At 37.5% G+C, this 27,956-nt stretch overlaps 1 protein-coding gene across 1 annotated transcript in view; it reads left to right on the top strand.

Annotated features, from left to right (window-relative positions):
- PRKAR2B (protein kinase cAMP-dependent type II regulatory subunit beta) overlaps nucleotides 1–21,549 on the top strand; it is an 82,423-nt gene extending 60,874 nt beyond the window's left edge. The window contains exons 3-11 of the mRNA XM_048302625.1: nucleotides 792–844; nucleotides 1,952–2,035; nucleotides 12,724–12,830; nucleotides 14,119–14,272; nucleotides 15,515–15,616; nucleotides 16,187–16,261; nucleotides 17,002–17,067; nucleotides 17,183–17,321; nucleotides 18,762–21,549. Coding sequence (XP_048158582.1) covers nucleotides 792–844; nucleotides 1,952–2,035; nucleotides 12,724–12,830; nucleotides 14,119–14,272; nucleotides 15,515–15,616; nucleotides 16,187–16,261; nucleotides 17,002–17,067; nucleotides 17,183–17,321; nucleotides 18,762–18,895 — 914 coding nt within the window. The 3' untranslated portion in view covers nucleotides 18,896–21,549. The remainder of the gene's footprint in view (nucleotides 1–791; nucleotides 845–1,951; nucleotides 2,036–12,723; nucleotides 12,831–14,118; nucleotides 14,273–15,514; nucleotides 15,617–16,186; nucleotides 16,262–17,001; nucleotides 17,068–17,182; nucleotides 17,322–18,761) is intronic.
- Nucleotides 21,550–27,956: the final 6,407 nt, after the last annotated feature.

Here is a 27,956-nt window from a genome sequence, read left to right as displayed (position 1 = left end):
TGGGTTTTGAAAATGATATATGTCATAAATATTACATGAATAAACATAGTCAAGCTGTTGTAAAGAAGGCATGGATAGATGTATGAAAAAGACATATAGCCTGTAAAATATATGGAGTAATTAATCTGATATATTCAGTACTCTGCTCAGTTCAAATACTGGGATCAGTTTTGAGCATGACATTTCAATAAAAATATAGCTAATTAGAGGGAGTTTAGGGAATGGCAATAAAGATAGTTAGCTGAAAAACATGACTTGTAAGGAAAAAAAAATGAAGAACCAAAATTACTTAGCTTCGAAAGTAAAGGGTAGGTAGGAGCGAAAAGTTTTCAAGTATGCAAAAAAACCCCAGCAAAACAGCTTGAGACAACCAACCAACCAATCAAAGAAACACACCCTAAACCACCTTGAACCTACACAGATGAAGGGAATTATCCAATATCTGCATCCTGTATGGATAGCTTAAATTCTAAGAGAAAGAATTAATTTAGACATCAGAAAAAGATGACAGTAAGGTAAGATACTTAGAACAAGTAAGGTGAGAATTTGGGAAGTGTATTAGCAGTCTTTCAAAATAGGGAAAACATATCCAAAAATGATACAAGTGTAGCCTTGTTTTGTCTGCAGTTTGGAGTTGACCTGCTCTGGACCCTCTAAGCAGTGTCTTCTCGATTGAGTGTGTGACATTACTGTGTACTATTGCTGTGCCACACAATGAGTTTTCTGTTCTGTAAATCTTGTGAAACACTACTGTAATTTGAATTAAGATTATCCTTTTTCTTTTATTTCAGTGTGTGCAGAAGCTTACAATCCTGATGAGGAGGAGGACGACGCAGAATCCAGGGTACTTCATGCTTAGAGTCAAATACTTTTTCAATTCTCAGGCATTAAATTTAGGAGGAAAAATGTAACCAGCTTTACCATTCCTTTCCAAAAACATCCTTATTATAATATACTTTAGTAATCTCTTGGGGTTTTGTGTTAAAGAAACATTTAAAAATTCTCTGTAATAGTCACCCATGCAGGATTTGATGTATTATTCTTAATTACCAAACCTGTGGTACATGGTTAAGAAAACATTTTTGTGCAATTATATTTACCCAGAGAGCACCTGCTTCTAAAAACCCTTACTTGATGTCCTCATAATCTTGCAGTAGTTTCCTTTTTCATAAGGCAGAAAAAAGGTAAACTACAAAATTGCTAAGATTTTTCAATGTACAATGCAATAAATAATGAACTGTATTTATTTCTCTTATTTATGTCACCCTTTTAAAGACATTCACTTAGCTTTTAAGATGAAATAGCATGACTTTCAAGAGAAATTTAATTGTTTATTCTCTGTAATTTTATGGCTTGTAACACTGTCCAAAAGGTTACCCTATGGTATTACAGCTATACATAGCATATCTTTTGAAGCATATGAGTTGAACAACTTGATTGATACTCAGACGAACCAGATACTGGTAATTTAGTAAATCGCTGGCTCACTCAGATAGTGTCAAGTCTGTTGTTTACTCTGTGAAATTTCTGATACAAATTTAACACAGATACTATTTACCAAAATATTCTTTAGGAAGTAGTGATGGCAAATGGCTGAATGTAACAGTGGTGCCTTTTATAAAACATGCATGTCCCAAACATGATTAGAGAATAGTAATGTTTATGTAGCAATAGTGTAGATAAAGGTGTCCAGAATGGCTTGCAGAAATGAAATGGATTCTACAGGTGTAAAGATCTTGTGATCTTAAATATAGCAGTGTTCCATTTGCTAATGCTATGGTGATACCATTTTATCACTGAGTGTTTATTCAAATCCTGAAGGTTTTGAAATGAAAGAGTTATGAATCATGGCCAAAATATTGTGTAAAATGCTTAGTTGAATTAACTCAGTCCTTCAGCTGGTGCTACTATATGATAATCACTCTAAGAGCTTTTGTATTATATCCCTCAGATTATTCACCCCAAAACAGATGATCAAAGAAACAGACTGCAAGAGGCGTGCAAGGACATCCTTCTTTTTAAGAACCTAGACCCGGTAAGAAATTCTTGGTAATGAGCAGCGTTTGCCAGTGCTGCTAAGAATTATTTCTCTTGAACTTTTGAGCAGAAGTTTACAGATTTGACTTTTGTAACCTCTTATGTATGCTTTCTTGACCATTTAATAAATTCCAGAAATGCCATTTTTTTAAACTGATACATCATGTATAGAGTCTTTTGTTTACCACCATAAGTGGTAATATTGAAACACATTAATATGAATCTGTACATTAATAAAATGGATACATGAATAATATTAATTCTTGTATTTTCTTATTTAAATCTTCCTGTACACTGATGTCTATAAACACATCAGTTAACTGGAATGTTTAAGTTTTTTCTATTAGTTACTTTTTAGCATCCAAAAGGTGCTGAGTGCTCCATCAAAAGAGAAAATTACCCCCAAAGCCTTCAGTTTAGCTATAGATGTAGCTGAACAAGTGAATTATGAAATAGAGGGAAAAAGAAAGGTATTAATGATGTGTTTACATTATTATTTCACTTAATGCAGATAGCATAAAAAAGCTTCAGGTAATTTTCTTCCATGCAAATAATTTCCTTCTGTTTAGTATAAAAACAACGATGAGCTTTTAAGAAAGCTTAAGTGCACTGAATGAATGATCTGGATCAGACAAAGGTGATAACGCTACCAAAAAAGCACACAGAATTGTTTAAGGGGAAAGGTGAGTGTATCAATCAGAACATGCATACTGAGGTTGGGATGACTCACAGCATCCCAAATGCTTTCTCAAGAGAATTGATTCAGTGCTGTCAAGGGAGGGAGCATGAGGGAAAGAGAAACAATTATGTAGATTTTGAAGTATAAGAACAGAAAGTTTAAAATTTGATTCAAGAGGGAGCTAATGGAAGGACCAGCCTGCAGCTCTGTTTGGAAGTCAGGTGCTATTACAGAGAATGCACATTAATTTGTGCTGCAGGTTTCCAGCTCTTGCTTATGTCTGGCACAAAGACTGAGTCCTGACCCTGGGTACTTGTTCCCAGAGAAGCCCTGAGGAGCAGTGAGCCACAAAGCCCCAGCTTAGCAGAAACCTGGAGTTATTGTTATGGAAGGGCATCAAAAGTCTCAACGTGGGTGCTAATGTATGTGCATTCTTGGGACAGTAGGGGTCCTGACACAGGTTTCCTAACTCCCTCATGCTGTATGTTTAATGGGTAGTTAATCAGCTGTTCCACTGTACTTGTTCAAGCTAAAGCCATGCAAACCTTTACCCTTCTGCTCCTGAGTTATTTTTCTAAATAGCTTCAGGGAATCAAAATCACTTGTGGGCGTCTGCTCTGGATGTGAAATTGTTTTATTATATATTTTCCTTATTGTTGCTGTGCCCTGGCTTCCACTTGGCTGGACCATCATTACCTTACCCTGCCAATGGCATTTTGGCAGACCCCTCTTAATTAAGCTCTGAATCTTTCTCTTATGAGCCCTGCAATTGATGGATTATTGTGTACTCCTAGAACCTGCTGTGATATTAATAGTGCTTACAGTGTCAGTCCTCTGGATGGGATCTGCTTTGCCTTACAGTCAGAGCTAGATAGTCTGTCTAAATACTCATCAGCCACTTGGTCTGCAGGATAGGGGTCTGTTGGCATCCTATCAGCTGTATTGTACTGTTGTGTAGACATAGAGCATTAAACTGTTACAGTGTGGGCACTTGATGGACTTTTTCCAAGGATAAATTCTTCAAAGGAATACTGAGGGTTTACTTCCTCTCTTTGTGCTGCTCTTCTCAGGACTGTGCTTGCTGTCTCGATACTGATGTTTTGAAGTATTTTTTTCAATTCTTCTTCTGAATCAGTTACTTGTAATTGCTAACAGTTCCCACAGTCTGTTCCAGGTGGTTAGCAGAAGACTTCTCAGCAGAGCTCTCCCTTTGTGGAGGTTTGCAGTCCAAAGTCTCAAAATGGGCTCTGGGGATCTCCCAAGTCTTGTTCACCCTCCCTTTGCTCAGATTGTTCAGTGGATTAAGAACACTTCCTCCTGCTTGAAATCCTTTACAGGCAGCATCCTGGAAAGTTGAATAAGATAATTTTTGTAAAGGAGTTTTTCATTACAATAATTTTATTCATAAAAGACACTGGAAAACTACTGAGCTCTGAAGAGAGCAAAGATATTAAAATGTAGCCTTCTTAAGTCTGGCTTGTTCCTTCTGTGGAGCCAGGATCTATAGTCCCTAGGGGCTTCTCCCACTCCTCCTTCTTGTTCTGCTTCTGAGCAGCAACTCAAGGGCTCTGCCACTGTAGTTGCAGTAATTAAATGTTCCTGTGCCAGCTCTCTTCCTCACCTCTGCCTCTACATGAGAGCTGCTGCAGTTTACAGAGTGCTGTATTAGCAAAAACATTATTCACCTTGAAGAGAGATAATATCTTCTGCTGCTAAAGCTCAAGTCTCTGGAACAAAAGTCAAGCTTTGTATTGATAGCATATGCCACTCCCACTGCTGTGTTTTTTGGTTGGGTTTCTTCTTGTACTGAACTTCAGCTTCTTTCTGCTGTAGTTCTGTGTGTGAAAGTCACCATTTCAAAGGTCAGTTAGAGGGGAACAGATGATGTAAAGGGCTTAATGGCTTTTCCCCGATGGCCTTTTAGCAGGGTGTCAAACACCATTTTCAAATACAGGAAAACATGTCTTACAGTGTGATCAGAATTAAATTCAGTAGATGATGCTCAGTGAAGTACACCTTTTCTTAACACTTTATCCCACCCTCACACACTGTATTTTAATTTGAATGGAAGGATAAGATAAGGCTATCATTAAAGCCAAAGGAGAAGTTGCAGTAGCTGGGAGTGACTTACAGTTCTCTGCTCAGCATGTTAATTAAGTCCATTTGAAAAGACAAGAGCCATCACATAAAATTAAAACCCAGCAGAACCATTTGAATATTAGGCTGAGAGAGGAGAAAAAGATAACCTTCAGACTTTGAGACAACTTAGGACTTGCTATACACACACAACACTGTCTTGAGCCGTCATTTAACTGTAGTAGTATTTGAATATCAGGTAAACTTGCACATATATATTTATAAATATCAATATTTCACATATTGTCTGTGATTAAAAATATAATAGTGTAAAGGAACACCAGTTCTCATACATTTCCCTGGGCAACATTCTTATGTTTTAAAGGCCAACTCTTATAAATTTCCTGAAGTCTGTGAAGTTACTTGAATTTTATGGAAACTTTCTTTAACTTTGTAGATTGATGAGGATGTGACCTGTCAGTGAATGTGAGTTCAGCAACGTATTCCTTAGGTAACTCCCTTAAATGCAAAATACTTTTAAAGAATTGACATGTTAGCAATATTTTTGCCTTTCTGGATGCTTAATCATTTGCCATCTAGTTGCTGTCACTCAATATCAGTTTTACCTAGCACATCACAGTTTTGAAAAAATTACTTCAAGAGAAGAATATGAATTGAAACATGCATGTGCAACAAGATGAATGAAAGAGGTTTTGCAGAGGTGCTTGGTTATTTTTAGAGGACCAGGTCAGGACAGAATCAGGAGACAAATCTATTCAGATGTTTGTTTTCTTCTCCCCATGCTATATTAGGTTAACTCATTCCTCTTCTAAAGCATCTCTTCCTGTTCTTCTTCCCAGGAAAACGTCTTTCTCTTAGAATACTGTTTATTGTCCTTCTCGGTTGCCTGCCTCCCCATTGCCAGAAGCCATAATAAAACTTTTTTGCTTCCAGGATTGTCATGGTGTGCCAGGCTAGTTACTCTACCTGCATGCACAAAGACTGTTACCAGACCCTCTCCTTCGTGCTCCAGGAGCTGGAGGTTACTACAGAGGGCTCTGAAGCTGTCTGCTTTCCCTTCCACTTTCACTTTGTGTAAGCCAGCAAGGAGAAAACCAAGATGATGACCAAATGTTTTCAGCCCTTACAGAGGATAAGCCTGAAGTTGCTATCACTGAAATTTCTCTCTGTTCAGCCTAACGGTTTTACAATCACCAGGAAGAATAGCAGCAGCAGCTCATCTAGTGGCACATGAAGCCTTCTACACTTCCTTTTCACAATGCAATTCAGAGTTGTTCTTTTGGTTTTGTCTCTTAAGAGGAAAATTTTCTGGGGTGATTAACAACAGGCTATTTGGTTTGGCAGCTACGGCCCATAGGGCAGCAGTTAAAAAGCCTGATGAACCTTTAATCAGAGCAAGAGGTTGGCTCAAGGGACTGGTACCATCAAAGCTGAGCCGTGCCTTTGCACTTAAAGTCTGAATCCTTTCTTTGGCAAAAATTCACAAGTAGTGTTACATCATCTATTCTCTTTCAGAGAAGCTGAATATTGGAGAGCTTTGCCCCGCTAATGCTTGTACAGAATACATAAAATAGGTCTTGACCTTTTTCTAAAAAGTAATAAATTATACATATTGTTCATAAATATGCAAGAGCAATTTCTGGCCATATTGCCACTCATGTACCTGGAGAATTAGTATAAGAGAGCACAAATATTGATTAATCAATTAGAATTGATTAACTTGAAGGAAGATGAAAGAGAGCATAATGTAACTGTTTTATGAACAGTGGAATCTTATACTTAAGGCCAAATCATTCCTTGAAACTAACTGAAGATTCTCATGATGCTTTTAGGTTCTTAAGAATTTTGGTGAAGAATTAGAACTATTGATTTTAGAGCAATTAATGGGAATATACCCCCCAACCCCACCCCCCATACATACATACATATATATATATACACACACACAAATGCATAATAATATATACACACATATATACATATATAAAATGTATGTATTATATATATATATATATATATGTATGTATTATATATATATATATAATACTGAACCCAGAATGCCTGAACATATTAATACTCTGCTCTCTTAGATGACACAGAGGTGATGACATTGAGGTGCCCTTCCAGAAAAAGGGCAGTGGAGCTGGGGAAGGGTCTGGAGCACAAGTCTGATGAGGAGCAGCTGAGGGACCTGGGGATGTTTAGCCTGGAGAAAAGCAGTCTGAGGGGAGACCTTATTGGTCTCTGCAACTGCTTGAAAGGAGGCTGTGGCCAGGTGGGGGTTAGTGTCTTTTCCTAGGTAACAGGACCAGAGGAAATGGTCTCAAATTGACCCAGGGGAGGTTTAGATTGGATATTAGGAAAAATTTCTTCACTGAAAGAGTTGTCAAGCATTGGAAGAGACTGCTCAGGAAAATGTTTTGGTCACCATCCCTGGAGGTATTTAAAAGATGTGTAGTTGTGGCGCTTGGGGTAGTTACAAAGTATGAAATGTGTTACTGAGCCTGTCTGATGGGCATATGCACGATATTCCAGAGGCAGAGTACTAATTTAGCATGTAACTGTGTGGAAGACAGTTAAGGTGTATTCTCAAGGAAAATACTATTGCTTGAAAATATTGATTGTACATTGAAATACAAATTAGATTCTTTGAGAGTGAAGAAATAAATACCTTTTCATTAGTTTAAAAGTGGATATTACACAAGGGAATTAAATATTTTGAATTGGATCAATATTGCTGCTAACATTTTTATCAGAGTTCCGCTGGAGTATATGTGCATGGTTTTGTTTTGAAAAACAAATGCGGAGAGGTGTAGACATGAATTCTGTAATTTATCTTCCTCTACAAGTTTCTGAGTTGATAATTTAAGAAGTCCTTTACTTCCCATGGTTTTCTTGCTTGTGTTTTGCTAACATTTGCTACCTCTCCCCCCCTCCCCATCCCCAGTCCCCTTCCTTTTCTGGTATTGTCTGCTTCATTGACTTCTTAATACCATGTTGAATATTAATTTGTTGATATTTTAAATTACACAAAGTGAGGAAAAGGTGGCCAGCAGGATGCCATTTTAACTGGGGCTCATTTTATGAACTCAGGGACAATAGAAGAACTGTCGATTCACTTTGTTCACATGATAATCTTACAGCTGTGTCTCAGAATGTTTTTACATATGAGACAAGCAAGTCTTGTTGCTACTATTTTGCTAAAGTGCAAGGAAGTCTTCTGCCCACTGGATTGTGCAGGCTGTCTTGGATCTAAAAAGGAAATTAACTGAGGTTTCCTGTCTACCAGGGAGCACTCCAGCAGCACGTTCATTCTTTTGTGGGATTCCCAAGCATATATAATCCCAACATACCATCCATTACTTTAGAGATTTAATGCACACAGCTTGATAGCTGGATTTTACCAGCTCCTGTCAAATGCCAGATTAGGATTGGCTCAGTTTGCTGTTAGATGCCACATCATTTTAATTGTAAAAATGTAGCTATGCCTTCTGTCCTCTGAATACCTTTTCTAAAAGTCAGGAAAGAAAATTTTCAGAAGTTACTTTCTGCATTTGTCATTGTCATGACTGCCAGTGATGATCACGCCCTACTTTCCATTTTATCTACAGTGCCTTGATTGATTCAGGTAGTACTTTGTCAAACAACAAACATTTATATCAGCAGTTTAAACATCGATGCTTCTTGGAAACCCCAGTGTTTGAGTTTAGTATGGAGAACTTTATCCTTTTTCCTTTTACAAAACAGCTCACAGTAAATTTATAAACTGATATTAAGAAGACACGTACCTGGCACAGCAGTAGCAAAGCACTTGGTAGTTTGGCAGTTAAAAGAGCCTTTGGCATTTGGGAAGGACATGCCATGGTCTACCAGCTCTCTTGAATAAAAGCTGTCTTGCAAGGACATACAACTGACTGGATTTTTAATCTGGGTGAGATGTGTACTAAATATAATCTCAATTATACTTAACATCTATTATCTAATTGTTGACAAGGAATTGTGTTGAGCTGGGATTGCCATGTTTGTTTTGTTGACTTGAGAGAAATTGACGTTAACATACTATTTTCAAACACAGCAACATGCATCTGGAGGACAGTACTTTGTGATACAAAGTCTATGAGAGGAGAGTTGTGAGTGTTTAGTTGTAGCTTTTCACTTGACCTGGCAAGAGGGATGGAATCACACACTGTGTCAGGGGAATGTCCTTGGTAAACCATTTATCATTCCTGTCTGGGGCTTTTTTCTTCTAAATCCCATCCTGCCTTTTGTAAGCAATTGTAAATGTGTACAAAATTCTGTGCATTTCCAATATGGAATGGCAATGCAACAGGCTTGCACACACCTTACTAATGCAGGACTTACTGGCATCACAGGAGCATGGTGGGACAATTCCCATGACTCCACTGAGATGGAAGGATACAGGATCTTTAGGAAGGACAGGAAGAGGAGACAAGTAGGTGGTGTTGCCCTCTACATCAATGACCAGCTGGAGTGCATGTAGTTCCACCTGGGGATGGATGAGGAGCTGACAGAGAGCCTATGGGTCAGCATTAAAGGGAGGGCAGGGACAGGTGACATTATAGTGGGGGTCTTCTACAGCTGCCCAACCAGGAAAACTGAGCAGGAGGTTCTCTACAGACAGATTGGAGCAGCCTCACATTCACAGCTCCTGGTCCTCATGGGGGCCCTTCAACCACTCCCAACATCTGTCAGAGGGAAAATACAGCAGGGCACGGGCAATCTTTGAATGCATTGATGTTAATGTCCTTCTCCAAGCGACAGAGGAGGCAGCAGGAAGAGATGTTATGTGGACTGTTAGGAAGTTAATTAAAGCATGGACAGAAGTAAATCTCGCCAAGGACATCAAGGGTAATAAAAAAAGCTTCTTTAGATATGTCAGTGATAAAAAACAGACTAGGAAAAATGTGGGTCCTCTCAGGAAGGGTGTGGGAGACCTGGTTACTCAGGACATGGAGAAGGCTCGGGTACTCTACAACTTTTTTGCCTCAGTCTTCACCAGCAAGTGCTGCAGCCACACTGCCCAAGCTGCAGAAGGTGAAAGCAGGCATGGGGAGAATGAAGAGCCACCACTGTAGAACAACCCCAACTGAGTTCAAGAACATCTCAGGTGACTGAAGGAGCACAGGTCCATGGGACCTGACGAGATATGCCCATGGGTCTTCAGGGAACTTTCTAAGGATGTGGCTAAGCCACTACCCATCTTATTTGAGAAGTCATGGCAGTCCAGTGATTTGAAAAAGGGAAATATAATTCCCATTTTTTAAAAAGGAAGTGAAAAGGACCCAGGGAACTACAGGCCAGTCAGTCACAAAAACCCCCCCATCCTGTTTTCATTTTACATGTATTTTTGAAGGTAGAACTGCTTTAAGGAAAAAAAGCATTTAGACTGCACCATTTTACAAAATACTAGAATTAATTCTGTTTATAAAACAGATCTGCTTTTTAATTCTAAAATTACCTATCTTTATCTTTTCAAAGTAACGACAGAGGGTGCCAGTAAATTGAGCCTCAGTCTGGCAGAGATTCAAGAGGATTCACATAGAGCAAACCGGGCAAGCAAGTTATGTAATTCTCATTGTAAAAGCAAAAACCATGTTCCTGGTTTGGTTACTGCAGTCTGCTCTGTCTTAATTTAAAGTGGAAAATTTTAGGAAAGGGACCACTTGCCTTTAAGTTAGTTGCAGTTTATTTAGGAAGTTAAAATTCATATGCAATGGTTCAGCAGTTACTAGACTGCTCTCAGATGTATTAAATATCTTCATGTGTTTTAAACATTTTTAAAAGGGAATTGGATTTGCAAATTCTACTCAGTTGCATTAAAAAATTGTAGATTTACATACTGGAAAAGTTGTGGTTTGGTGAGCTGGATTCATAGTTATGAGATTGAAAATGTTTTAACCAGAAATCCAAGATGAAGCACACTGAATAAAGATTTTAACTATATGTGTTATTCCTCCATTGCTGGAAATAACTGTCTTTTTGGTTTAACCTTTTTTCCCAAGGTATCTTGGAAGTATTTTAATTTCTAGGGTTCAATGCCCATATAATCCATTTTTCTTGCATTGCTTGCACTTAGATGATAACGTGGCCTCTAGCCTCCCATGAAGTGTGGAGTATTCTGTATGTTCTCACTTGTCAAAAGGCAGACAAGGGCTGTTGGTTGGGGAGCCACTTTGCCAATTCAGATGTAAAGCCAGAGGAAGGGAAGGTGCTGCTTCAAGTGCTTCAGACAACAAGCTGACATTGGGTCAGTTTTGCAGATTCTGTAGGAATTTCTTCTTGTTTACATAGAGAGGACTGAAAAGAATGAAGTAATGTTACCTATTCATTTAAGCATGGAAGTTTTTAAAAGGCAACTCCTGTACATGATTTTCAGTCTCTCCCAATGGCACCCACTCACACTTTTCTTTCTCTGAAATGAACTATAACACATTCACTGATATCTGAAATGATCCATCTTTTTTCAAATACATACCTGTCTATACTAACAAAGGTACTGAACAGAGACATAGTTAAATGATCCTTTGCTGGCCTGCTGGCCAGGAGGGCTGCCTGATGTCTCCCTGTACTTTACCATGATCAACTGCACTAAAGATGGATACTGCCATTCTGTTGTTCTTTGTGCCCACACACAGCCAACTCTGTGAAGGAAAACTTGTATTCAGCTTCCATTTTTCAAAAAGGCTTGGGTAACGTGGTACTGCTGGTATTTTTAAAAGCTTTCAGTAAGTAAAAAATTCAACAGCATAAGGATGGAATTCATTACACCTAATTTATCTGTCTAAAAATTGTGTGTAACTGGGAGGTACAGTAGATCTCTCTATCCTCAGAGGAAAGAAAGGGAAATTTCTAGAGAAGTATTCTGAACTATCTTGTATGGTTATCTCTGTCCAGGGGCTGCAGGAGGATTCTAGAGGACTGACTTAGGCTGGTGTTCTTTGGAAAGGCAAATGCCATCCATCTTTCAGTGGCTGGAAATGCTGTGAACCAAACCTCTGCAAAATGCAAATTTACAGGCTTTTTCTACCATGGTTTTCACTAGAATCTGCCTGTTTCAGTATGATACATACTTAATAAGTTTCAAGAAGTAGAGTATAGAATTCTAGGCATATTACAGAATAAACCAAAAATAAAATTTAAATTTTTAATTTATCTTTTTAGGATTCTTAATCCACAATGAGCTGTGTTTGTTTTTTCTAGATGTGAATAGTCAAGTTTTAGGAGATTTACATTAAATAAGACAAATTAAGTAATTAATGCTTTGTTTTTGTTATTAGACAGTCATAATTAAAATGATCACATTTGGTTAGTCTGTTAACATTTCTCTCTCAACAAAGTAGTTTTGTAGCTGTGTGTAAATTCCTACTTCCCAATGAGTCCAGCATTTACTTACTCAGCCAAAGCACTGCAGACCTTTATAGTTGCATCTGGCCCAACATTCTGCAGGCATTGTAAACTTAGACTTTCAAAATACTTCACAATTATTTTGAAACTAAATTCTATAAGGAAGTTCTAAAGACAAAATCGGGTAAATGTATCATTTAGAATAATGGATACAGGTTTTTTTTCAAGGGTATAACGTTACTCACTTGTGAAGGGTGAAATTCTGTCTTTGGATGGTCATGAGCAATTTACGTTGCAAGGAAGATCTATTTTATCATTTGCAGTGACAAGTGGGAAGCTGTGCTCTGAACACTGGAAGAGGAAAACCTAACACTGAATACTAAATAGAGCTGTCTTTCTATTATTGATCCACGCATTTCTGTAGCATGAATATTTTCCACCATTAACATTTTTTATCTGCATATTGGGAAGCTGGCCAGTTAGTTAATTTGAAGAGTAAAATTTTAAAAGCAGATAATTTCTTGTCTTTGTGTTCTTTTAAACAGGAACAGATGTCTCAGGTGTTGGATGCAATGTTTGAAAAGATGGTTGAAGGAGGGGAACATGTAATTGATCAAGGGGATGATGGTGACAACTTCTACGTCATTGACAGGTGAATTGCTGTGTCTTATTATAACACAAAGTATTATGCAAAATTCCATTGAGAAAAGTCTGTATTCTATGAAGTTGTATTTAACACTTACATTACAGCTTTCCTCTTGGTATCCAGTGACAGGACTCATGGGAATGGTTCAAAGCTGTGCCAGGAGAAGTTTAGATTTGACATTAGGAAGCATTTCTTTACCAAATGAGGTCAAGCACTGGAAAAAGCCTCCTAGAGAGGAGGTCGATGCCCCAAGCCTGTCAGTATTTAAGGGGCATTGGGACAATTCTTTTAATAACAGTCTTTAATTTTTGGGCAGTCCTGAAGTGGTCAGGTAGGTGGACAAAATTATTGTTGTAGGACCCTTCTAACTGAAATATTAAATCAGATGATCATAAAAGTGTGTCAGGATTCTGTGCTGGAAAGACAATATTTTTCAGCCTTCTGAGGTTACAGTTTGTCATCTCTTACCCAAAAGGCTGCAGGGACTTTACAATATTCTGTCAGCCTTGTGATTTTTAGGTGTAGGGTTATCACCTCTGTGTCCCCTATCAATGAAATAAGTACACAGATTTTTGCATTACATTCACAGGATTTGTCAGTGCATACCATACAAATATTCACCACTGAAGAAAATGATGGCTCAGCATCAATGGGCATGGCAACTTGATGTTTTACAAGATATCAGATTTTTCTGCATTCCCAAAGCAAAAAAAATATAAAGCTATTAAATTAACGATGGCGAGAAGAAATGCACAATATATTAGAAAAATGCATATATTTATTTCATGATCTTATGTTGCTCCTCAGATACATTCCTTCTGTTTCCTACATCTGTGTTGTTTGTTTCATTAGAAATTACTACTTTAAAATATTTAAAATATTAAGTAACTTGTATAGTTATTTCAGTGATCCTATCATAGCAATTTTTGCAAAGACTTGTGACATTTGTATTTAGTGTGGTTAAAATGAAATTAAGAAACAGATACTAAGTTAGATCTTAATTTTTAATAAGTTCTAGTGATAGATCACTGTACATCCATTCTATCTTTAAACTGAGTTAATGTAAAAACTAATAACCCTTTCCTTCCCCATAAAGAGGATTATTTATATTATTTATTCTTTATAGAAGTCATTGAGATGTCTTTACAAGGTATTTAATATCATTTAAGCCAGCAAACGTATATATTTCAAATGCTTTATCTTTGGAATTCACAGTATAAAAAATATCGTGAGAGGCTGCTTAGCAAAGGCCAGGCTGGATTCAACTCATGGTATTTATATATTTTATTAACAGAGGTACATATGATATTTATGTAAAGTGTGATGGTGTTGGGAGGTGTGTCGGAACCTATGATAATCGAGGATGTTTTGGTGAGTTGGCCTTAATGTACAATACACCCAGAGCAGCTACAATTATAGCTACCTCTCCTGGTTCCATCTGGGGTTTGGTAAGTAGAGTGCTTCTTTTAAGCTATCTTTTAAAAAATATATTCTGTATAGATTTCACTGGCATGCTATATAAGCAGTAAAAAAAAAAAAAAAAAATTATAATTTCAGAAAGTTTAATTCTAGAAATCCTGAGAAATCCCAACAAAATGCTATCTTTTTCCAGAATCCACAGATGCAAATCTGAGGATTAATAAAATACTGACTTAAAAAAAAAAAAAAAAAAAAAAAAAAAAAAAAAAAAAAATTAATTATAATTTCCCAAATTGAAAACCACTTGATAATTGCATATTAATTTTTTTCCCCACGTCTTGATTGGAAATGCCTTTGTTTCCAGAGTAAAATTCCAATATGAGGTTATTTACTAGTGTTATACTACCTGGATCTTTGACAAGAGTAAGCTAATTTACCACAAAAGTAGAACTGGGATGGCCATCATCTTCAAGATATACATATTGATCCAATGACTGACCTCAGGATTGAAATGAAACATGTTTTTTCACCAGCTTAATCCATGTGACTTTTGGGATTGTTTAGGAAACTGTAAGAATGGCTTTAAATTGGATTGGATTGTGTTAGCCAGTAAGTGCCCACTGTAGCAGTGAAGGCTTGCAATGCATTTCCCCTCTGCCTGTCACCAGGGCACAGCCACACAAAGTTAAGAGAAGAAAACACAATGTGTGTAGTTTTTCCATCTGTCTGGTTCACTTGCATGGCCAAATCCTAAGGAATGTTCAGTTGGCTGTTTAGGGCAGCAGTGAGTCTTGTTGTGCTGAAATAGCAGAAAGTGGACTGTGACCTAAGACCCAGATTCATGTATTTTGGTTTTGTTTATATAAAAACCTAAAAGCCTCTTTGAGTACATACCAATTTGTGATTGTATGGGACCTCAGGATAATGAATTAACTTTGTAAATTAAACATCTAAATATTGAGGATTTCTTAAATATCCTAAATTGCCCACTCAGTGTTCACTGCTGTAAACTCTATCCTCTGTACGTGAACTCAGTATGTACTCTGGGCAGAGATTTTCATAGTGTGATCACATCAGGAGCTTAACTTTAGCAGCTCTTGATTGACCTCTAGAGGAATCTTTCTCAACTGACTGTAGGGAGAGACCAGTCAGGTTGACAGCTACACTGTATGACTAAAACTGGGTAATTTGATCATATTCAGCCAGGTCTAAAGTATTTTCTAGCACATATTTTCAGTTAGTAAACTCTCTTTTTCTCTTTGTGTTTACAGGATAGGGTAACATTCCGAAGAATCATTGTAAAAAATAATGCCAAAAAGAGAAGAATGTATGAAAGTTTTATTGAGTCATTGCCATTCCTTAAATCTTTAGAAGTAAGATTTTTATTGCATTATTTCAATGGTTGTATTGGACCTACCTGATAAGATTCTGCTTTTGAAGACTTTAAATTTGGCATTGGAAGTGTCTGCACATTAAAAGTTTGCATACTTTTTTTTGGAAAAGGACATTTAAATTTTTTTTTTAATTTAGGATAAATAATTATTATTCATATTGTATTTTAAAACCTAAATTAACTTTACTTTCAGTTTCCCTAAACTTAGTTTTATGAGATATTAGCCAATAAAATTAAACAATGACTTGGGGAATTTAAAAATATTTTATCAGCTATATTTTTACATATATTTTTATATGCATGCTTTTCTGAACATAATTTTTGAAGGCTTCTTACAAAAATAGAAGCATATCAGAATAGCTGTTAAATATGTAATATACCCTCTGGAACACTATTCAGCAGTTCTTTTTTTAATTGTAGTCAAACCAGGAAAATAAAGATACACTATTCTGTGCAAAGATTCATGGAAAGAAATACGAAAGGGCTTTCTAAATATATGCTATCATAATGTTAACCAAATATTTCTTACATTTTCTTTTTTTAAATGAAGGTATCTGAGCGTTTAAAAGTGGTTGATGTGATCGGTACCAAAGTGTACAAAGATGGAGAACAAATCATTGCTCAGGTACAGTTTCTTCCTAGTTTTAGTTTTTCTTTCATAATAGTTAACAATAATCATGTTATTTATAGACAATGCATACTTTCAAACCCTATTTTTCTTTCTCACATTAAATCAATGAATCTTAAATGTAGGAGGTGGCTATTTTGTTTCAAAAGCTCACTTTTCACTTACGATACTTTCAAGAACAACCCTCTTTGTTGGCATAAATAAAGGAGTCAACATTTTTAGTATACTTAGAAATTCAAACTTTGTAAGTATGCTTCCAATGAGGAGCACTGAAGACTCACCTTGGTCTTGTTAAAATATGGTAACCTTTTCAAGAAGAAACTCTTCAGGATAGGCAATTGTGATTGTCTTGCCCCAGAATATTTAGTGGATATCACACAGCCCCTGAGGCTTTTTATATTGGAAACTTGGTAAGGAAAATAATTTGGGAGGAACACAGAAGTGGATAAATAGTCGTAAGGATCCTAAAAATCTTCCACAACGTTGGTTTTCTCTGCTTTTTGTGTAAGGCACAGTCAGCTATGTCTTTTCATAAAAAGGCCTTGCTGACAGTTCTGTATAGATGTTTTGATTGCTATGTGTCTAGAGTATCGTTTTCAATTTAAAAGTGGTTTCTTTTGCAACAGGTATCAAAAAGAGGAGCTTCAAGGCACTGGTTGCAAATATTATGATGCTACCATGAAACTAAAAGGAAATTTTACACTTTTTTTACTCACTTTATTTTTTTTCTTGTGCAGGGTGACTTGGCTGATTCTTTCTTTATTGTGGAATCTGGAGAAGTAAGGATTATAATGACAAGGAAGGTAAGCATCCCTAAAACAACCTTTTTTTTTTACCGTTGTCACTAAAATCCTGAGTTCGGCAAATTTCTCCTCTCATACTCTTTCTTTCTCTTTCTTTTTTTACATGGTATTTCAGGGTAAACAAGATCTAGAAGAGAATGGAGCAGTAGAAATAGCTCGATGCTCAAGAGGACAGTATTTTGGAGAACTTGCTCTTGTAACCAACAAACCCCGAGCTGCTTCTGCTTTTGCTCTTGGCACTGTCAAATGTTTAGGTATTATTCAATATTATTTTATATATAATATAAAATGACACATAATCTGTTTGGTTGTTTCTATTGTGACTCTGTCTTTCTCCAGAATATAAGATTTAAGGTTGTTTCAGTAATCACCTATTATTGTGCATTACTATTTGCATTACTTACCTGCAAAACTTACTTGCAATCGATAAATACTATTACACAACATTTCTCTAACATTTCTCTAATTGTATGGAAGTAAACATTGTTTTAGGACAGTACAGAGTATTGCTGCAAACCACTTATAACTATCAGATAAATGTCTAATACTCTGCAGAAAGGTGAGGTGTTTCTTTTCTCAGTAGACTGACTCATCTAAGAAATAATTCTGTTAAAAATCCTGTGCCTTTTTATCCCCATGACTTAAGCTTTTAACAAATTCTTTTGTCTTCACCAGCTGTTAATTTAGTCATCCCATCACACTGTAGTCTCAGGCACAGGAAGAGTGAAGACTGTAGGAGTTGTGTTCATAGACAACCCTTTGCATCCATTGTTTTTCATGGTCGGATGTTTAGCTCCTAATTACGGGAAAACTGTAAACTGCAAAATAGATTTGGCATTCCTGCATAACAATTTGATGACCAAGCCAGTGACCAAAAAGTTTCTCTATTTTTTTAAAATTCTTAACTCCAAACACACTGAGATGATCAGGCAATAGAGATCAAAGATAAGACACATGGGAAAGAATAAGAGGCAGTGGTGAGGAAGAATGTTATTATCCATTATGGATGAATAACAAAGATCTCCAGTACTTCCCAAACAGCAGACATCTTGAACATTTCTCGGGAGACAAGAGATTACAGGCCAGCAGGTTGGAAGTATATGAAGTTTCCTTCCCTGGCCTATTGGCTGGAACTATAGAGGATCACATTATGTGATCAGATAAAGAAAATACTCTGGTTGGCCATGCACTGACAGTGCATGTGAATTACTGTTTTCAACTTTTTGCTCATTTGCTGGGAAAATGAGTATTCATTACCATTTTTACTTTGGGTGGAAGCAAATAAAAAGAGCAAGGAAATAGGCTGTTAGAACCCAAATAGAGCCAACAACATCACATAAGGACGTGGCTTTTTGAAATCTCATGGGTTTTAAAACTTTATTCTGTGGAGGAATCCAGGCCCCTTCAGACTTCTTCACCAGCTTTTGGGTAACATAAATCTTACTATGAAAATACTTTCAAAACAAGGAACAGAGAAAGTTCAAGTTTATTTATGAAGTTTCAAGACAGCAATGTGGTGGTTGATCTTGGTTTTGCTAAGGTAAGTGGTTCCTTTCTGTGCAAACAATGTATATGCCTCAGTAGTATATGTTGTCATTTAAAATCTTAAATTGGAATATCATAAATACTAGGATTAGTGTCTGTAACTGATGAGCACATCATATTCTTTCTCTTTCTCTCCCTTTTTATCTTAGTTATGGATGTTCAGGCATTTGAAAGGCTTTTGGGACCTTGTATGGAAATTCTGAAAAGAAACATTGCAAACTATGAAGAGCAGCTAGTTGCTCTGTTTGGAACAAACATGGACATTGCCGATACCAGTGCATGAACTAAACATTGGAGCAACAAGATCTGTTATGAGAATATAGCACAGTAGTGGTTAGTCCACTGAGAAATTGTCTCTCTTCCTATAGATGCCAAGCATTTTCTGTGATTTTAAGAATGGGATTGGGGTTTTTTGGTTTGGTTTGGTTTTGGTTGGGTCGTTCTTTTGGTTTTGTTTGTTTGTTTTTTTACTTATTACAGTGGAGAAATAGTAAAGAAAATAGCAATTCAATAAATGGAGGGCTTGATTTTTAAAAGTGCTTAGAATTGATGGTTCCATCTGATATAAGGGCGACCTGTAGTAGCACAGCACCTTTGAAAATCAAGTCCTTTAACACAGCATTTCCTTAAAGAATAGATCTTAAAAAAAAACCCCACATGTGATGAACTTGTTAAACCAGCTTCTGTTCTTCAAAAAGGTTACATCTTTTCTGGAAAGACTGTTAGTTTGAATGTGATATGTTGAAAGTATTAGTGCACACAAAGTGTTTATATGTATTAATACAGAAGATATACAGTAGATATTACTTTTTGACTATTGCAGTTGTCATGATTTTATGTTGCATTTATCACAGAAGTAGTGAATCACAAGATTAATCATAAGATAAAGCATGACAATGCGTTTTGTGTAACGCTCATGACCCAAATCTGATTTTTAACATTTTGTAATTTGTTTTAAAGTCCTCTTTGTTTAATATGTCATGTTTCAGCACGACATTGTAATATCTTATGCAATTTAGAGGACTTGTATATTTTTGCAATAAACTGCATTTTTATTAGTTACATGAATTCTGTACATGAGTGAGGACAGCTGACAAATTAACCTTAATGCTTTCAAAGCAAAGGCATGGGTCATTGTCATGTTCTACCTAATCATACATAATCTATATTGTTTTCCTTCTCCCTTGTTTTATATTTATGCATTTTGTCTTCTCTATTTATGCTTGTTCTCTAGTTAATTTTTTTTTGCATCTCACCTTTTTTATTGTTAAATCTGTTTCAAGTGAAATGATCTCTGTATATCTCTCTTCTTGCAGTCTAATCTTAGCTATCAGAGTCAATTACTGAAGTGATTGATATCAAAAGCCATGCTAAACTAAGCTTGTCCTTGAAAATCCTTAACAGGAAGTGCAAAAATATTTTTAATTTGAAAGATCAGTACTTCCAAAGCTTTGCACACATCTGTCATTGTTAAAGCTAACATGTCTTGCTTTCAAAAACCTGTAGGTCATCATGAAATAACATGTTCAGCCATAATAGCATGGGATACCTTCTGAGACTGAGGAGAGAGAGTATCATCTTAATTAGGAGCACAGGGCTTATTGCTTACGAGGCTCTGTGACTGGGAATTTCAGGCACAGTCCAGTTCAATCCTGCTTACTGACCTGTCTGTTGATGTTCATGGACAGCCAGTGCACATACTGGCGATGGGCAGTGCTGCCAAAATGACACTGCAAGAGTTGTAGGAAGGCTGCTTGTGCCCTGGTTCAAACACCTGAACTATAACATCTTTCCTTCTTAGATAATGACTTTTCTAATGCCATATATTTGTGTATGTTGATGTAATCATTATGCTACAGTTAGTGATACGTTCTGACAATTTATATAATCATACCTGTATATGAAATCATGATTATATAATATGATAACAGTATATAATTTATATCATATAGTATGGTATAAATTATAAGTCAGATTCCTAACAAAATAAAATCTGAGCAAAATTTATAAATGTAATTTTTTTTTACCTAGAAACCTGGTATGAATAATTGCACATACGATAACTTGCCTTTGTACTTTTGATTTATGGAAAAAAGAGAAGCCTGTTATACTAGAAGGAAATATCAGGTAACCAAAATCTACACTCTTGTCATTCTGTACGCTAATCTCTAAAAGCTACCTATATTTTGCACTGGCTTGATGTGATTAAGAAAAATGCTAGAAATTACTTGTATGGCAGTAAACTACAATCAAGGCCATAAATGCCAGTCATGATATTTTCAATATTGCTGGTTATATTTAAAGTTTCCTTACAATAAACAACACTTTTATATATAAAAATCTATGTTTATTGATATTGTTGTTGTCTTTTAAATCTATTACCACAAAGTTACAAGTGACCTATTTATATTAGTTTATTAAAAAATTCATAATTCTTAACACTTTCATGCTGATTTTCATAAATGACATTGTGAATGCTCTGTCTACTCAGAACAGGCAACATGTTGATGCAGTAATTGTCATAACTATTTGATGATTTGCTTGTAGTTTATAGCTGGGAAAAAGCTGTGGAGTAACAAATCTAGGACAATCAGAGACTTTGGATTTTCTGATTCCCAAAATACAGCTTTATTGTGTTGCTCTTGGGCACTGGATGATTTCTGGAGCTTTCTTTGTTGGTAAATTCAGGGGAGCTTAACCAACAGTAACAAGTTATCACTTTTTACGTTTCATCCAAGTCATTATATCCTTCATTATATCAATCATTATATCCAGGATTTCTCCTGGATCTCTTCATATGTACATTTCAAATGTGCCAGGCTTCATGTCATGAATGTGGTGAGTGTTCATCCCAAGAATGAAATCATACCAAGTTACTGATTTTTTTTTTTACAGACCTTTCAATAAAAAGTAAACAATTCTAATAATTTTAAACAACACAGTATCAGATTTACCTTATTAGACTCTGTGTCCATGCTTAAGTTACCTGAGGCTTCTGTTATTAAAGATTTTTGTTGAGTTTGTTGAAAATATGCTCCACTGAGTGAGGACAGAAAATCCTGAGAGAAATCCTGTATGAGAGGCATTCACGGGTTCACACGTTTTACTAACCAGAAGAGAATCGACATGGCAATAAATGGTTGTTTATAAATGCCTTAACCATGGGGAAAAAAAATCTGATTGCAGCCCTGAATTTGATCACAAGACACCCTGAGGTGAGCAAGATTCCTTGATCCTACTGCTGATGACTTTTTAAATGTCAAATGACATTGTGCTCCATGAGATTTAATGCAAATTAATCTGAAAGAAACACATATGAAGTCATTCCCTTCTGGATCTCCTGTTTAAGGACCAGAAGTGACCAACTGTGGAAGTCTTGAGGCAAACCTCTGAAGAGTATTGTGAAACCATTTACAGCCTAAACCACTATCGCTCCATCTTCTTCCCTTGTGTTGTCTTTTCTATTCAATAAAGACTATTCTGCTCCTTGCTGGATGGAATGGTGGGTTTAGTTTTGTTTTGGTTTTGGTGATTCGGTTTTGTTTTGCTTGAAATGTTTGGTGCTTCAAGCTTTCTGTAAGGTGACTCTGTGATAAGTTGTCATGATTGTGCCATTTTGTAGTCCATAGCACACTTGCCATGACAAAAATTATTGTTTACTCAATATCAGAGTTACCAGATGTGCAAAATCAGTGTCTTCTGGCCATCCTCCACAGACCTGGCAATTCTTAGTCGTCTTTTTTTTCAGATGTTTTCTGCATCTGATAGCGTTTGCTGAACAAAGTGCTTTGCTGGAAGTCAATTTGCCACAGCATGGACATTCTTACATCTTCTTGCCAAAGTTTTTATGTTAGTTCAAAGCTCTTTTTATCCAAACATACATGTGATGATTACAGGTGTGTATTTTTTAAGTTTCTAAAATACTTTCCTGTGTCTATAGTTCTCAGCTATTACTGCAGGGAGGAATTGCCTCTTTGTATGCTGAGTATGTACAGATCTGTGCTGTTGACTGTCTTACAAAATTTAGAATCATTTTCAAATCGTTCTGAGAGTTGTATTTCCTTCAGATATATACCAAGGCTGTTTCCAAGTCCTTAATCTACTTTTTGGCTCAGAAAGATGCTTAGCAGGCTGGATACTCTCACTTCATGGACTAAAAGGAAGCTGAATAATCTTGGTAGGGTATAAAAAACCCAAAGAAAATTAGATTTTAACATTGTCTCTTCCTTCACACCATTTCTCTCTTTCCCTCTAAATGATCTTTATCCTGGGAGCCAGGTGAAGAGCCAATAGCAGTAGGGGGATATAAGGCAAGTGGAGTGACCGGCTGGGTCTGTGCTGGGACACAGTGGCCTCGTTGACTGGGCAGCCGCTTGCCCTTCCTCATCCCCTTTGTCCCACCCCTGTCCCTTCTCTGATGGCAAATCAAAAGGAGTTGGAGTGCAGTTCTGGCATTGCCATGGCTGTGTGAATACAATGGCCAGGGCTGTGTTTCTTCAGAGAACTGGTAGAGGCCTATGTGTGTAGGGGGGAACAGGGAAAAGACAAGGACCAAACTACTGCATAAAAGAAGCTGCTCAGTCAAGACTATATGAAAAACTAACATTAGGTTTTACCAGATCATTGTGACAGTATCTGCTGACTCAACCTTTTCTTACTGAAGTAAATAAGAACAGCCTAAAAATAACATCATTCATTATATGAATACTTTGTCCTTTCTTCTTTGAAGGTATTGAATTATTTCAACTGAGCAGCTATGAAGTCTTGGGAGAGGATACTGCTCTGTGCAGGTTTCTGTGGATCACTAATTTCCTGGCAGCAAAGTGAGCCTTTGGGACCTGCTCCCTCACATCTCTGAAGATGCTGGAAACTCAGTTCTGATAAATGTCTTATCTAGAAAAATCCATCCAACTTACCAAGCAGCTCTATTATTATAGCAGAAATATTTCTCTGCATTCTAGGTTCCCACACTCTATATTATTTTTTTTGCTTTGTCCTTTTGGGGTCAGGTGGTGGGACTATCTCAAGTAACCTTAGCTTCACTGTACCATTAGTTTTTGGCTGCATCTGTATGACTATATCTATCAGAGGAAATTTTATGTGCCTGAGACTATTCGCTAGTACTGAGGCACTGAATGACCAACACTCATATCGTTTTCCAGTATTTCTCTGGGTTAATTTATAAGCTGTCTTGGAAGCTTTTTTCCAGCTTTCCATATGGGGTGGCCATATACAGATGGCCAGCTGAGAATAGTTCTTGGGCTATGGTAGTTCCTAAACCATATCTGAAAATTATTAGCTATTGGCTTGTGGAAAAATTGTACAAGGGCTATTCTAAAATGAATCATATGCAGTACAGATGATTGTATTCCAGTGCCCAGAAACACTCACTGGCATTTTAATTTACCAATCAGCATAGAGGAAACCTACAGTTCTTCTGTAATCTCTTCTTGACTTGTTTTTCTGCAAGCTTTGAGCTGGGATGGAGGAGTTTTTTATTTATCATTCTTCTGGGGTTTTTTGTGATATATGAAGCCTTTATTTTTTTCCTAATACTATTGTGAATTTTAGTCTTGCTCTATCCTTGTAGGTGAAAAAAGTTTATCTAAAACTGGAATCTGTGCCATAATGACAGGAAATAAAATTCTCATTAATTCCTGACCTGTCTTGGAAGGGAAAAAAATAATCTCTGGCCTGTATTTATTCTATTTCTCCTCAGTTTGAGTCACTGCAGGAGGCAAATGAAATTTCTCTTTTAGCACTCAAGAGAAAACTTCTTTCCTGGGGGCAAAAAGTTTTCTGTTCCTTTGCTCTTCATTCCCAAGAGCATCTTCTGTGAGGAGATTAAGGACATGAAGTGCAGAGGTAGGATGTTATTAGGAACGTGGACAGAGTCAGCCACCATTGCAGCTAGCCACAAATGGCCATTGGAAGCGGGAATGAGTAAATAGCTTTAGGAGATACACAGGTCATTGTGAGAGGAGACAACTTATGTGAGAGGGTCTGGCAGAATGGCTGCAGAACAGAGGCTGCCACCCTGGGTAGGAGTAGAAGCTCCGGTGAGCGGGTTCTTCTGATGTTTGGGGGAGTATTTAGTTAATTACTGAGGGTGAATGTCTACATGCTGATGTGAAAGCTCTTGTAGCAGAATTAAAATAATGGTATGCTGTATTTCAGAGAGTCAGCAGTAACAGCCGTGACATAAGGGTAGGATTGACTTAGGACAGGAGGGATTAAAGGTGGAGATAAGCACAAACCCAATACGTAACATGTATTTTACTAATACAACTTTGACTGAAACATTACTGATTTTTAAAATCTACTTTGTGGCTTCTTAACTTTGTGGCTGGCAATTTTAAGAGGTAAGTAGCTAAGATGCAAATAAATCAGTATTTTCTAATTGTAGTCTCTCCTGTTTGTTTTGTGCGTCTTGGTAGGCACCTGTAATGTGACGGTAACTCAAGACTAACACTTCCCAATCTCCCACCCTATTTTCTACCTCTTAAAACAGCAGAAGCAACTGAATCAGCAAAGCTACCAAGAGTGCCTGTGTTACACAGTATTGATTCATTCTCTGAGCACTCATTCATTTGGGCATGGAGTAAGGTGAGGTAGGGTGTGTGGAGGGGGAGTAATGATTTAATTAAAGACCAGACATCAGAGCAGAGTATGGCATTGACATAATCTTAATTCTGAAATTTAGATAATACATACTTGCCTTGAGCCAATGGGGTTAGTAAGTAACCTTTGCTAGTTTTGTGTGTCTTGCTGTCATCTACTGCATGGACTACCTGTCCCTTTACTTATTTTAACTTACATCCTCACTGAGTAAATGTTAACTTACTGTATGAAAAGGAGAGGTAGATTTGAAAATAAGAAAGCTGTTATGTGTCTCTTTTTAGAATTTCAAAACAGTTCAGACACTTATCTTTACAAGATTTTAATCTCAGTCTTAGGTAGGATTCATATTTTTGTGCTGAGTATGTCACAGATTCCAGCGTGATATCAAGGCTCTAATTCAGCAATGGTATTTACTTGTCTAGACCTCTGTCTGGAATCTGGGCCAGTGGATCTCAGAGACTGGGCTTCATATCTAACACACATGCATGAAGCTTTTGTAGAGAACTGTGAACCTCCACAGCAAATAGCTGTGAAGCTGTTTTGTTTTGGGTCCAAACAGTACATAGCAGGGTAGAAATGTGCTCCATAACAAGATTCATGTCCTTTAGGCCAACAGACTTCTGAAGAAAGATGGGACTTGAGACAGGACTTTTTATCTTCTGTAGCTGCTTGATCCGACCTCTGCCATTTCCATCTTCTACACTGGGGCAGAGGGAGCTTTCAGAAGAGTACATTTTGAGTTTTATCTCACAAGTGGCTGTACCACAGGCACAGAAGCCTGTTTGCAGAATGGAGACATCTGCATGCCCCGGTCTTCTACCCCACCTCAATCTGGCGGTGCAGGGTCTGTGCTGAAACTCATTAAAAGCCCAGGAAGCTTAGATGTCTCTCCAAAGAGCCTAAAGGCTGTTTAGATGTGTGAGAGAGATCAAAAGAGAAGGGGAAGAAACACAGCCTTAAAATTCATTTTATCATGGAATGGTGTAAAAAAAATGGTTCCTAGTTTACCAGTTTTCTATTTATTAAAAGAATGTATTTTAGAGAGGGGGTGCCATGAAAGCTTTCTTATATAAAGATGTATCTATTATTTAGAAAAAGCCTGAATTGTAAATATAGGGAAAATGTGAGTTTGTGGGATGAGGGGTAGACAGCTGATATTCTAATAAGCTGTCTAGTCACTTAATATTTGAATCTCAATATTACTTTAAAGATTATTTTCCTCAAGTTACTTTTTAAAATAACTCATGGTTTCAAATTAGGAAAATGATTTATAAAGGGTTGGTTTGTTTGATCATGAAGCACAGAAGATTTTGAGTTAAATTCCATGGCATTGGCTTTTCTACTTTTAAAGCTAAGCTTGCTTACAGAGAGTAATAATTTCCAGTTCACACTGCAGAAGATACTGGGTGTTTTTCAGAGTAATGTCTGTCTTCAAACAGTGCCTACAGCTGTCAATGACTTTACTAACAGGCAAACAAATACTTCATGGAAAAGGCAAATCTCAAACTGATGTGCCAACGACATCTGCAGACTAAGTGTGTTGTGATGCCAAGCACAATTTTGGTGTAATTTCCTTTTTTTCTTTTTAATTGTGTTACCCTTGTAAGGCCTTGCAGGCCTGTGGAAACAACAACCCGGCATTCCCTCTAGTGGCCACTAACCAAACAGGGAACCATTTCTGTTTAACTTGTCTTAACTACTTTTTTTCTTTATTATTATTTTCCTGCACAGCTATGTTAGCATGTCTGAAAGGCAGAACTGTTGCAGATACCAAATTACGGCAGAGATTCTGAGACAGGATTTAAGACACGTTCTCACTTCTGGAATTATGCTGACAACAGGATAAGAAAGAAATGCTTTTCTTGGAAAAATCCCAACAGTTGTAAAATATTATAACTGTCCAGCAGTTTCTAAAATATTGTCTATTTCTGAATTGTGCGTGTACTTGCTTTGTATCATATCATGTGTAGTAATGAATCTATTCTGTAATGAAGATGTGGTCTCCGGAGGAGTTGTGTCTCTCTGATCTCCCAGAGTTACTGGGTAAGTGGGGAAATGTCTGAATAATAATGTTTAACCAAACCACGCTGTTATTTTGGCAATAAATGTATGGGACTGTCTGGGAGACACTACTGGACTGATAAACCTGCATGGATTTAATTTATTTTCTCCCTCCCACCCCAGCTTGTATTTTGGGCCTAACCTCCCACCAGTGTCTTTTCAATGAAAGAGAGGGGAGGGACGAGGCCGCAGCGGAGGCCGAGCGCAGCTGCTGACTCACTCCCTGACCTTTAGCAACCTCCTTCGCCCTCTGCGCTGCCGCCGTGCCTCGGGCGCAGCGCGGGCCGGTTCCGCACGGCGCTGCTGGGGGCGAACCGGGGCCGCGGGGCGGGGGCGGGCGGAGGGCAGCGGCCGGGCCGGTACACGTGTCCCGCGCCGCTTGTTTACCATCGCCGGGCCCCGCGGGGCATTCTGGGGGCTGTCGTCTTATCGCGGACCCGTGGGCAGGCGCGGGCGGCGGCGGCGACTACAACTCCCAGAATGCTCCTGCGCGTGCTGACGGAGGCACCGGCCAATCGGGGCGCCGCGTGGGGGTGATTGATGTGCGGCGCGGTGCAATCCGCTGTGCAGGAGAGTCAAAACATGCCCGCCCTCCGGGAGGAGTCCTGACAAGCAGGCCGGGTAGCCAATAGGAATCGGCTGCGAATTGAGCAACGTCGTCT

The sequence above is a fragment of the Corvus hawaiiensis genome, chromosome 4 (assembly GCF_020740725.1).
Source record: "Corvus hawaiiensis isolate bCorHaw1 chromosome 4, bCorHaw1.pri.cur, whole genome shotgun sequence".
In the NCBI taxonomy this organism is placed as follows: Eukaryota; Metazoa; Chordata; class Aves; order Passeriformes; family Corvidae; genus Corvus; species Corvus hawaiiensis.
The sequence above is the reverse complement of the archived record's forward strand: the minus strand, read 5'-3'. Positions and strand labels throughout refer to the sequence as shown.